The 12,213-nt window shown below is 64.8% G+C and overlaps 1 protein-coding gene across 1 annotated transcript in view; it reads right to left on the bottom strand.

Moving 5' to 3' along the window:
* Positions 1 to 12,213, bottom strand: part of SDK1 (sidekick cell adhesion molecule 1) — a gene marked incomplete at its 5' end in the record, with an annotated part of 646,035 nt that overhangs the window by 93,623 nt on the left and 540,199 nt on the right. Inside the window, 3 exons of the mRNA XM_080672625.1 lie at positions 577 to 758; positions 5,241 to 5,381; positions 6,993 to 7,140. Coding sequence (XP_080528751.1) covers positions 577 to 758; positions 5,241 to 5,381; positions 6,993 to 7,140 — 471 coding nt within the window. The remainder of the gene's footprint in view (positions 1 to 576; positions 759 to 5,240; positions 5,382 to 6,992; positions 7,141 to 12,213) is intronic.

Here is a 12,213-nt window from a genome sequence, read left to right as displayed (position 1 = left end):
CCTCCCAGGCTGAGCTGGGGCCTCCCGGGCTGAGCCGGGGTCTCCAGGGCAGTGGGACTGGACCGTACAGAGCCGACAGTGCCGGGCTGGGCCTGGCGCGTGATGAGTGGGGCCTCAGCTTCATGACGGCTGCCTGGCTTTGCGGGGAGAAGTTTCACTGACCTCGCAAGCTGTTTGCTTGTGTAACTGCAAACAACAAGCACCAGCCGGCCGATTTCATTCCTCCTCCTCCTATCACATCACCGAAAACAGACTTCTAAGGACTCATTCCCTTCAGGCATTCACAGGCTCACACGGGACTCAGCCACGCAAGGACCCTACTCCGCGCGGAGCAAGTCCACCCGCACCTGCCGACCGCGGGGGACCAGCCCGGTGTGTGCAGACACGGCCTGTCCCGGCGGCCGAGAGGGCCCTGAGCACACGCCTACCCCTCCCGGGGTGCCGTCCCCTTGGAATAGATGGAGAGATTATACATTAAGTGGGGGATCGAACCCTCCATTTGCGTTTCCAGCTGCTCCGATCAAGCCTTGCAGACCTGCTCCCCCACCAGGGCCCTGGGCTGGCGGCCCGGCTTACCTCCCTGCAGCGTGTACTCGGCCACCGCCCGGCTGAAGACGCCCAGGCCGGCGCCGTTGTAGGCGGCCACCTGGATCTCGTACTGCGTCCAGACGATGAGCTCGGTCACCAGGCAGTAGTTGACCTCGGGGCTGGAGATGTTGCGCTGCTGGTGCTCCCCCGGCAGCCCGGCCAGGCGGTACCTGCGCAGACCCGAGAGGTGACTCGCAGGGACACTCTCACCCAGCTCCTCGCGGGGGGCGGGGGGCGGGGGCGGGGGGCGGAAGTGCGGGAACGGCAGGAAGGCCGGGGTGTTAAAAAGGTGGAGTCGCGCCTTACCGTGACCGTAGCTCTGGGCGAGACACGGCCGACCTATGAACTGCGTTAGCGGCTAAGGAGTCTGGCTTTTCAGGGGTGACTGTCCCGGGAGTGTATGACTTCCGGGGGGGGGGGGGCGGGGCACGGCGGGCATGAAGAAGCCACACTCTGGCCCCAGTTAGGAGCCCCAGAACCAGAACCAGGCCCCAGAACCAGAGCGCGGGGCTTTCAAAGGTGCCCTGGCTCCTCACGCACTACCAGCCGTGGGCAAACTACGGCTCCGCGGGCCGGATCTGGCCCGTTCGGCTGTTCTATCCGGCCCGCGGAGCCGAAAGAGCGGAGGGTTCTCTTGCTCTCCCCTCCGCTCCTTTACTTTGAATTTATATTAGTTCACACAAACACTCCATCCATGCTTTTGTTCTGGCCCTCCGGTCCAGTTTAAGAACCCACTGTGGCCCTCGAGTCAAAAAGTTTGCCCACCCCTGCTCTAGCCACTGCTGGGTGTGCCGATCAGCCGCGGGAGCGTGCGCAGAAGTCTCTGCAGGGTGCCCAGGGCTGAGGTTTGCAGTTGTGTTCATTTTGTTATTATGATGTGAAAAAATATTTTTATTGACTTCAGAGAGGAGGGGAGAGAGAGAAAGGAAACATTAATGATGAGAAAGAATCACGGATCGGCTGCCTCCTGCACGCCCCACACTGGGGATGGAGCCTGAAACCCGGGCCTGAGCCCTGACCGAAATCGAACCCTGACCTCCTGGTTCCTACGTCGACGCTCAACCCCTGCGCCACGCCGGCCCGGCTGCAGTTGCGTCATTCATTGTAAAGAGGGACAGGCCGCCTCTGGGCTCAGGCGTGTGAAGGAGGAGACGCTGTCTGCTCTGGAGGGCGCGGCGCCCACAGCCCTCCTCCGGGCAGGGAGCATTTCCTGGGGCTCCATTTCGAGAAGGTGATCAGCGCCCTGGGGAGGTGAGGGGCGTGGACAGGGGTCCCCAGTCCCCGTGCAGTTTCCAGGCATCAGAGTTCCGGGGAGCGAAGTGGCTCTGGGGGAGGCGCCTGGCTTTGTGAGGGAAGTGGGGGGCGGGGAAGGGAGCCGCTGAGGGAGGAGGCACAGCTTTGGTGAAGCGGGAGCCCTGGGGTCTCGGGCAGGTCGGGGTCTCCAGGCTCCGCCCCGACGCAGAGAGGCTCTGAGGCTGCGCAGTCCCGGCCGTGACCTGCGCTGTCCCCGGGGGGCGGGCCAGCAGGCCAGCAAGGCCGCTGCCATCAGAGCGATGGAGGAACCCCAAAACCCAGGCCCCTGATGGAGAACAGCCCTCCCAGAGAAGGCTGCCAGCGCACTGAGGACGGTTCTTCGTGGAAACCGGGGCTCCTGAGGAGTCCCCTCGCCATGACCACCTGGGGGCCCCCCGCCCCGTGCTCGGTGGGGCCTGCCTGACGGAGCGGCAAGGGGCCCCAGGCTCTGTGCCCCTGCCCGGGGACGGCGCTAGGACACAGGGCCCTTCTGTGACTAATGCGTCAAACCCCATTTTTGCTTCATGCCCCATTGACCTATGCCCCCCGTCACGTCCCTTGACCGTGGGGACCGCCGGCACCAGCGAGGGAAGGCGCTCTCCGCGGTGGAGCTGGCTTATGGGGGCGCTGGTCCCCCAGCAGTGACAACAGGGGGGAGGACAGGCCTGGGAGAGCCCCTGGGCCAGACACTGGCCTGGAAGCTCCCCACGTACAAGGCATGACCTCCTGGCATTGGCGGCACTGCCTGTTAGGGGGCCGTCTGAGAAAAGGTGGAAAGGGCTCCCCCGACCTGGACTCGAGTGTCCTGGTGTGTGAGGGGCCCAGGGCCACGCACGGCCCCGTGGCACCGCCGGGCGATGGCCGAGCAAGCTCGCCCGTGGGGACCTCGCGCAGACGCCATAATGCGCGTCCAGGGGCCAGGCCGAGAGCTGAGCTCCGGGGCCTCCGGGGAAGAAGACGCGAGAGCTGGGTGGCCTCAGCACCCCTTCCCTCTCTGCGCCTCGGTTCTGCCGCCCTCACACGGCAGCCACGGCCCTGCACGGGGCGCCTCGCCCTTCCTCTCCGCGGGCGCCTCTCCCGGGACGGGGCGAGCGCAGTTCTGAGAAACGCGGCCGCAGCCGTCGGCGCGTCTCCAGGCCTCTCCCCCCGTCTGTGCGGGATGAGCCGCGGAGTCCGTGTCCTGGCCCCGGCCGTGACCGCTGTGGCACAGGCCGGGCCGTCCTGACGGTGGCTCGGTGCTTCTGCCGCAGCCACGGGACGCCGGGAAGGCGAGGCCAGCGGCAGGAGGACAGGGCACCCTCCGAAGGGGGGAGGCGCTGCCCAGGAGGCCGTCTCTGCCGGAACAAGACGGGTTTGATGCGGAAACGGCAGGAGAGCATTTACAAAGGACACAGCCCCACGCTCCCCATGAAGGAGCTCCCTGCCCGTGACGATAAATATTTGATGGCTGCGCACGCGTCCTAACGATTCCTCACGCAGAGCCCTGACGGGGTTTATTTCCTCTGTGGTTCGGCGCGTCTCGGGGAGGCGTGGGCCCTGGGGGGGTGCGTGCTGCACACACGGCTGGTTTGTAAGCCGGAGGACGATTCGGGAATGTTCCCGAGCAAATCCCCTCCGGCCCGGGGCTTTCATCCTGGAGACGCTGACATGGCACGCCCTGGGCACCGAGTGCGCCCTCTCTGCAGGCCTGTCTGATTTCCACAGACGCACATGCCCTCTTCCCAGCCCCGGCCGCTGGCTCCAGCGCGGAAAATCCTTTTAACAGCAGTAATCCCGCCAACAGAGGAGCACGAGGCCTGAGGGGCCTGGGCATCGGAGAGATTGCATCGTTAACTGTGGCCCGGGCCCCCGTGGGTTCCTCCCTGTGCTCCCCCCGGGGCAGCGTGGGGCCAGCGGCCAGGGGGCCCAGGGCGCAGGCCGTTGTTTTCATCAGCAGCTGAGCGCAGGACAAGCGCACTGGCCGCACAGGGCGCGGGGCGGGATGAACCGGAGACCGCAGGCTGCGGGCAGGGCGAGCAGACAGGAACCGAGCACGGCGCCCCTCCGGCAGCGGGCACACGGCGGTCTCCTTCCCTCCTCTGGAACGGTTGGGGCAGCTGGAGCATGGGGGCGGGGGTGGAGCAGGCCCAGCTGATCCTGCCCTGCGCCCCCCCCCCATGTCTCCGTGCACCCCTAGGGCGGCTGCGTTTAAGCCCCTTCAGGCAGTGGCGGTGTGGCCGGTGTTGAGGGTAATTCACATGCTGGGGGAGGAACTTGAGAATCACAGGGACACGGCTGTGACAGGCAAGCACCCCCGCACACAGATCGACATGTATGGAATGACGACTGCGCGACTGCGTACATACACACGGATGCGCTGTCCTCCACGTGCAGATACTGGAGCTGAGGAGGCAGCACGCCCTGCATTTCCTCCATTTACCTGGGAAACGGCTTCACCTCAGAGCCTCTGTCGCCCCGTCCCTCCTGATTCCGCCCAGCAGGGCCGTGGGGAGGGGAGGTGGGGAGGGGAGGTGGGGAGGGGGAGGACGGCGCCTGCGCCCTGGCTCACAGGCTGTGAGGGGGCAGAGTCCACGCCAGATCCACACGCACGTCCCCGAGGGGCAGCCCTCCGAAGGGATTTAGTAATTGCCCTTTAACCCGGCTGTTTTCTTCTCTCCACTCGTGTCAACAAGCGACTGTAATTAGCACAGTCGGGGCAGTTTCTGAGTTAGCGGTTCTGGCGAAGGAGGGGCCCTCCCTCACACGCAGCCCCGACCGACCGGCAGGTCCTCCCACGTCCCTCAGGCCTACCCACCCTCCGAGGCAGGGCCCCGCCGGGCCACGCTGCCTGCAGGTGTGTGAGTGTGGCCTGCCCTGTGTTTCAAAGTGTTTTGATTTCACTCCCAACACGGAAAAGCGGTGAGACTGCATGTAAAAAGCCAGACTTCACCATTTCCTTCAAACCCGGGAACACCTGGCAATAATGAACAGCATGCCTGCGTGGTACAACTGGTTAATAGCTCAATCAATTGCATTGTTATTCATGAGAAATCATGACGGGTAATAACTCACGCCCCCGGTAAAAACTCAGAATGCAAGCATCCACGATGAAGAGTGCACCGTGCCCCCAAACGATGCTGCCCCCCCACCCCCCGCTTTTCCCGAAATGCAGCCACCGACACCGGTGTCCTGCGTGCACACGGTCCGGCTGGACATGCGGACACCGGCTCTGCCGGCTACGGCGTGCCCGCCCTCCGCAGCTTGCCGCTCTCCCGCCGCGCCCCGGAGGCTCGCCACCGGGCTCCTATTCGCGTTCGCAACCTCGGCGCCAGATGCCCGCCCCCGCGGCGACAGAACCCTGGCCAGCCCGGGGCACCTGCCTGAGGACGTAGCCACGCAGCACCCCGTTGTGCTCCGTCTCGGGGGGCGGCTGCCACTGCACCATGATGGACTGGTTGGTGCGCCCACTGGCCACGATGTTTTTCGGGGGCGCGCTGGGTGGTTCTTCCGGCAGCATCAGCCTGAAAAGGAGACGGGAGGAAGGAGAGGTCAGCGCCAGGCGCAGAGCTCGCGCACTGCACCCTCGGTCTGGCTGGGTCCCGGCCCGCTGTGTACCAAAACCGGGCGACCAGGACAGCGACACACACAGCCGATCCCACCGAAGGGCCGAGCCTGGAGTAGCCGAGCAGGTCCACACAGTAGGGCACCAGCTAGCGGGCACCAGCAGGCACAGGGCCCTGCTCTGTCTGAACAACCCCACACAGTAGGGCACCAGCAAGCACAGGGGCCTGCTCTGTCTGAACAACCCCACATAGTAGGACACCAGCTAGCGGGCACCAGCAGGCACAGGGCCCTGCTCTGTCTGAACAACCCCACATAGTAGGGCACCAGCTAGCGGGCACCAGCAGGCACAGGGCCCTGCTCTGTCTGAACAACCCCACATAGTAGGACACCAGCTAGCGGGCACCAGCAGGCACAGGGCCCTGCTCTGTCTGAACAACCTCACATAGTAGGACATCAGCTAGCGGGCACCAGCAGGCACAGGGCCCTGCTCTGTCTGAACAACCCCCTGGGCTCTTTCAAAGCCTCGCAGCCCGAGCGAGATGGCCTGCAAGCCCGTGCCCGGCCCTTCCAAATTGTTCTCTCCGCTCTGTCCAACTTCACACACCCAACTCCCACATTTTGAGAAAGGTCCGCAGGCGTCCTCAAACTACGGCCCGCAGGCCACACGCGGCCCGCCGAGGACATGGATCCGGCCCGCCGGGTGCCGCTGCCTGTCCTGCTTAGTAGCCGACGCGCCCCGGGCCCGCAGTGCGCATAGGAATTTGTTCATAGTTTTTTTTAAACAATAGTCCGGCCCTCCCACGGTCTGAGGGACAGGGAACTGGCCCCTGTTTAAAAAGTCTGAGGACCCCTGAGAAAGGGCATTTTCGTTCCTCTCGTTCCACTCGTTTCCGACTCCCGCCCACGGAGAGCGCAGGCCGGTGGGAGGCTCACGGACACGGCACGATGGCACTTCCCGCCCGCACCCCGGGGACGGGCGAGTGGCGAGACCCCTGAGGGAGGTGACACCCCCGGAGACCCTGCGGCTCCTTTCGCTCCCCTTCAAGGCCGTGGCCCCTGCGCCCACCGGGCGGCCTCGGGATGGGCAAAGGCACTAAATGCTGCAAACTCTTTGTTTGTTTCGTGAACCCGCACCCGAGGATGTTTCCCACTGGTTTTTTGAGAAAGTGGAAGGGAGGGGGAGAGACAGAGAGAGAGAGAGAGAGAAAAACATTGACGTGAGAGAGACACATTGATTGGTTGCTTCCCCGCTGGGGGACCAATTCTACAACTGAGGTACGTGCCCTTGACCGGAATCGAACCCGGGACCCTTTAGTCTGTGGGCCGATGCTCTAACTGCTGAGCCAAACTGGCCAGCACGTGCCCCCCGCTGTGCACAGGGACGCGGAGGCTCCGACGCTGCTCAGCGCCGTGAGCAGCCCCGCTCGGCCCCCTGCGCGCCCCGTCTTTGCGGGGTGGCCCAGGCCGGGGCTGGTTGCTTGGTCGTTCCCCGTTCCTTGGTGCTTCCCCGCCCCCCGCCCGGCCCCCGCCAGGCCCGGCCGCCATCACCACCGGGGACGGGCACTCACCTGCTCGTCTCCGCGCTGTACTGTCCCTTGCCCACCTGGTTCACGGCGCACACGCGGAACTGGTAGGTGCGAGCGGGAGTCAGGCCTCGCACGGCCACGGCCGTCATCTCGGGGCCAATGTCCGCCAGATGCACCTTCCACGGGGAGTCTGGAAGAAGCAGGTTCCCGCCGTGTGAGGGCATGTGAGGGAGAGCACGCGCACCGCCCGTGTCCCCGTGAACCGGCCCACACGCCAGGCCGGCAGCCCCGGGGGTGCAGGGTGGCACCCACTTAACAATGTGGAAGCTGAGGCGCAGGGCCCCGGGGCCAGCGACCCAGGAGCCGGGCCGCGACCTCGGTTTCCCGCTCGGAGTCCAGCATCTCCCACCCCTGTGCCGCCGCCAACAGCAGCTTTCTGTGCGACGTGCGTGTGGCGGTGCCGGGTCACGTGCTCCTCGTCCCCGTGTCACTGCAGAGAGGGGCTCGCCCCAGCTCCCAGGAGGTCACAGATCCCTTCCCAGAAAAGGGTGACAGGTGTCACCCAGCGACAAATACAAACTCCATCCATTGCGTTTCAACAAAAGGGGACGTGAGCAGACAGGGGCGGGTCTGCAGCCTGTGCGTGGCCGCTCACCACCAAGGAGTGGCTTTGCTGGAGACACGATGAGGTTCGCAGCCGTCTGGAGTGTCTTTCCCCCGGCGCCCGCAGCTGTGCCCATGGGTGTGCCCCACAACTGTGCCCACGGGTGTGCCCCGCAGGTGTGCCTACAAGTGTGCCCGCAGGTGTGCCCACAGGTGTGCCTACAAGTGTGCCCGCAGGTGTGCCTACAAGTGTGCCCGCAGGTGTGCCCGCAGGTGTGCCTACAAGTGTGCCCGCAGGTGTGCCTACAAGTGTGCCCGCAGGTGTGCCTACAAGTGTGCCCGCAGGTGTGCCCACAGGTGTGCCTACAAGTGTGCCCGCAGGTGTGCCTACAAGTGTGCCCGCAGGTGTGCCTACAAGTGTGCCCGCAGGTGTGCCTACAAGTGTGCCCGCAGGTGTGCCTACAAGTGTGCCCGGCAGGTGTGCCTACAAGTGTGCCCGCAGGTGTGCCTACAAGTGTGCCCGCAGGTGTGCCTACAAGTGTGCCCGGCAGGTGTGCCTACAAGTGTGCCCGCAGGTGTGCCTACAAGTGTGCCCGCAGGTGTGCCTACAAGTGTGCCCGCAGGTGTGCCTACAAGTGTGCCCGCAGGTGTGCCTACAAGTGTGCCCGCAGGTGTGCCTACAAGTGTGCCCGCAGGTGTGCCCGCAGGTGTGCCCGCAGGTGTGCCCGCAGGTGTGCCTACAAGTGTGCCCGCAGGTGTGCCTACAAGTGTGCCCGCAGGTGTGCCCGCAGGTGTGCCTACAAGTGTGCCCGCAGGTGTGCCTACAAGTGTGCCCGCAGGTGTGCCTACAAGTGTGCCTGGCAGGTGTGCCTACAAGTGTGCCCGCAGGTGTGCCTACAAGTGTGCCCGCAGGTGTGCCTACAAGTGTGCCCGCAGGTGTGCCTACAAGTGTGCCCGCAGGTGTGCCTACAAGTGTGCCCGCAGGTGTGCCTACAAGTGTGCCCGCAGGTGTGCCTACAAGTGTGCCCGCAGGTGTGCCTACAAGTGTGCCCGCAGGAGTGCCTACAAGTGTGCCCACAGGTATGCCCGCAGGTGTGCCTACAAGTGTGCCCGCAGGTGTGCCCATAAGTGTGCCCGCAGGTGTGCCTACAAGTGTGCCCGCAGGTGTGCCTACAAGTGTGCCCGCAGGTGTGCCCACAGGTGTGCCTACAAGTGTGCCCGCAGGTGTGCCTACAAGTGTGCCCGCAGGTGTGCCTACAAGTGTGCCCGCAGGTGTGCCTACAAGTGTGCCCGGCAGGTGTGCCTACAAGTGTGCCCGCAGGTGTGCCTACAAGTGTGCCCGCAGGTGTGCCTACAAGTGTGCCCGCAGGTGTGCCCATAAGTGTGCCCGCAGGTGTGCCTACAAGTGTGCCCGCAGGTGTGCCTACAAGTGTGCCCGCAGGTGTGCCCACAGGTGTGCCTACAAGTGTGCCCGCAGGTGTGCCTACAAGTGTGCCCGCAGGTGTGCCTACAAGTGTGCCCGCAGGTGTGCCTACAAGTGTGCCCGCAGGTGTGCCTACAAGTGTGCCCGCAGGTGTGCCTACAAGTGTGCCCGCAGGTGTGCCCACAGGTGTGCCTACAAGTGTGCCCGCAGGTGTGCCTACAAGTGTGCCCGCAGGTGTGCCCACAGGTGTGCCTACAAGTGTGCCCGCAGGTGTGCCTACAAGTGTGCCCGCAGGTGTGCCCGCAGGTGTGCCTACAAGTGTGCCCGCAGGTGTGCCTACAAGTGTGCCCGCAGGTGTGCCCGCAGGTGTGCCTACAAGTGTGCCCGCAGGTGTGCCTACAAGTGTGCCCGCAGGTGTGCCTACAAGTGTGCCCGCAGGTGTGCCCGCAGGTGTGCCTACAAGTGTGCCCGCAGGTGTGCCTACAAGTGTGCCCGCAGGTGTGCCTACAAGTGTGCCCGCAGGTGTGCCTACAAGTGTGCCCGCAGGTGTGCCTACAAGTGTGCCCGCAGGTGTGCCTACAAGTGTGCCCGCAGGTGTGCCTACAAGTGTGCCCGCAGGTGTGCCCGCAGGTGTGCCTACAAGTGTGCCCGCAGGTGTGCCTACAAGTGTGCCCGCAGGTGTGCCTACAAGTGTGCCCGCAGGTGTGCCCGCAGGTGTGCCTACAAGTGTGCCCGCAGGTGTGCCTACAAGTGTGCCCGCAGGTGTGCCTACAAGTGTGCCTGGCAGGTGTGCCTACAAGTGTGCCCGCAGGTGTGCCTACAAGTGTGCCCGCAGGTGTGCCTACAAGTGTGCCCGCAGGTGTGCCTACAAGTGTGCCCGCAGGTGTGCCTACAAGTGTGCCCGCAGGTGTGCCTACAAGTGTGCCCGCAGGTGTGCCTACAAGTGTGCCCGCAGGTGTGCCCGCAGGTGTGCCCGCAGGTGTGCCTACAAGTGTGCCCGCAGGTGTGCCTACAAGTGTGCCCGCAGGTGTGCCTACAAGTGTGCCCGCAGGTGTGCCTACAAGTGTGCCCGCAGGTGTGCCTACAAGTGTGCCCGCAGGTGTGCCTACAAGTGTGCCCGCAGGAGTGCCTACAAGTGTGCCCGGCAGGAGTGCCTACAAGTGTGCCCGGCAGGAGTGCCTACAAGTGTGCCCGCAGGTGTGCCTACAAGTGTGCCCACAGGTATGCCCGCAGGTGTGCCCACAAGTGTGCCCGCAGGTGTGCCTACAAGTGTGCCCGCAGGTGTGCCTACAAGTGTGCCCGCAGGTGTGCCTACAAGTGTGCCCGCAGGAGTGCCTACAAGTGTGCCCACAGGTATGCCCGCAGGTGTGCCTACAAGTGTGCCCGCAGGTGTGCCCATAAGTGTGCCCGCAGGTGTGCCTACAAGTGTGCCCGCAGGTGTGCCTACAAGTGTGCCCGCAGGTGTGCCCACAGGTGTGCCCACAAGTGTGCCCGCAGGTGTGCCTACAAGTGTGCCCGCAGGTGTGCCTACAAGTGTGCCCGCAGGTGTGCCTACAAGTGTGCCCGCAGGAGTGCCTACAAGTGTGCCCGCAGGTATGCCCGCAGGTGTGCCCACAAGTGTGCCCGCAGGTGTGCCCATAAGTGTGCCCGCAGGTGTGCCTACAAGTGTGCCCGCAGGTGTGCCTACAAGTGTGCCCGCAGGTGTGCCCACAGGTGTGCCTACAAGTGTGCCCGCAGGTGTGCCTACAAGTGTGCCCGCAGGTGTGCCTACAAGTGTGCCCGCAGGTGTGCCTACAAGTGTGCCCGCAGGAGTGCCTACAAGTGTGCCCACAGGTATGCCCGCAGGTGTGCCTACAAGTGTGCCCGCAGGTGTGCCCATAAGTGTGCCCGCAGGTGTGCCTACAAGTGTGCCCGCAGGTGTGCCTACAAGTGTGCCCGCAGGTGTGCCCACAGGTGTGCCTACAAGTGTGCCCGCAGGTGTGCCTACAAGTGTGCCCGCAGGTGTGCCTACAAGTGTGCCCGCAGGTGTGCCTACAAGTGTGCCCGGCAGGTGTGCCTACAAGTGTGCCCGCAGGTGTGCCTACAAGTGTGCCCGCAGGTGTGCCTACAAGTGTGCCCGCAGGTGTGCCTACAAGTGTGCCCACAGGTGTGCCCGCAGGTGTGCCTACAAGTGTGCCCGCAGGTGTGCCTACAAGTGTGCCCGCAGGTGTGCCTACAAGTGTGCCCGCAGGTGTGCCTACAAGTGTGCCCGCAGGAGTGCCTACAAGTGTGCCCACAGGTATGCCCGCAGGTGTGCCTACAAGTGTGCCCGCAGGAGTGCCTACAAGTGTGCCCGCAGGTGTGCCTACAAGTGTGCCCGCAGGTGTGCCTACAAGTGTGCCCACAGGTGTGCCCGCAGGTGTGCCCACAAGTGTGCCCACAGGTGTGTGGAGCCACTCTGTGGCCAAGGGGCCCTGGCCTGCGAGCTTCGGAGGGCCCGTGGGCCTGCGTGATCTGTGCGCAGAGCTCATGCACCCTTTGGCCGGGCCGTTGGTCACTTCGTACAGGACGCCCGGGAATGAGCTGGGGAAGAGAGCGGCCGTGGGGCCTGCCCAGATCCCGAACGCGGGCCCGGCCTCAGGCAGGAGACACACCGTGACGCTGGCTGGGGATGGGCTAACCCTTGGCTGGCGGTGCCGGGTGGACACGGGGCCTCTCTGCAGGAGCTGACCCGGCCTCAGGGCGGACACGAGGGGGGCGAATGGAGGGCACTCTGTGTCCTGCGCGAGGGGGTCACGATGACCACGCCCGCATGGGAAGCCATGTCAGTCTGGGGACGGGCCAGGCCCGCAGGGGACACGGGGACATCGCTCCATCGTCTGCCGGCCGGGATCGAGGGGGAGAGAACCCCAAATCCTGCACCTTAGCCCCAGTCTGGGCCGACGACACAGCCGAGAGCGGCAGGCAGCTGTGACACGCACCCCGCCACCCCCCCGCGTGGGTTTTAAGTGGGAGCAGACGCCACTCATGTGAGGTTCGTGGGAACGCCCAGAGGGGAATGAGCTGGACGTCGGCGCCCTGACAGCGTGCGCGGCTAGGAACACAGCTACACGGGCTTCAGGTCGCAGCCGCGCCCGAGGCACCTGCACCGGCCCCGCCACCCTGCAGCCAACAGCCCGGGGCCTTTGGGGGCCACAGCACGAGGGGCACCGTGCCCACAGGAGCCTTCGCTCTGTCAGGTCATCCAGTCTCAGGGAC

This window comes from Plecotus auritus, assembly GCF_963455305.1.
Source record: "Plecotus auritus genome assembly, chromosome: 6".
In the NCBI taxonomy this organism is placed as follows: Eukaryota; Metazoa; Chordata; class Mammalia; order Chiroptera; family Vespertilionidae; genus Plecotus; species Plecotus auritus.
Note: the sequence above shows the minus strand (reverse complement) of the source record. Positions and strands in the feature narration are given on the sequence as shown.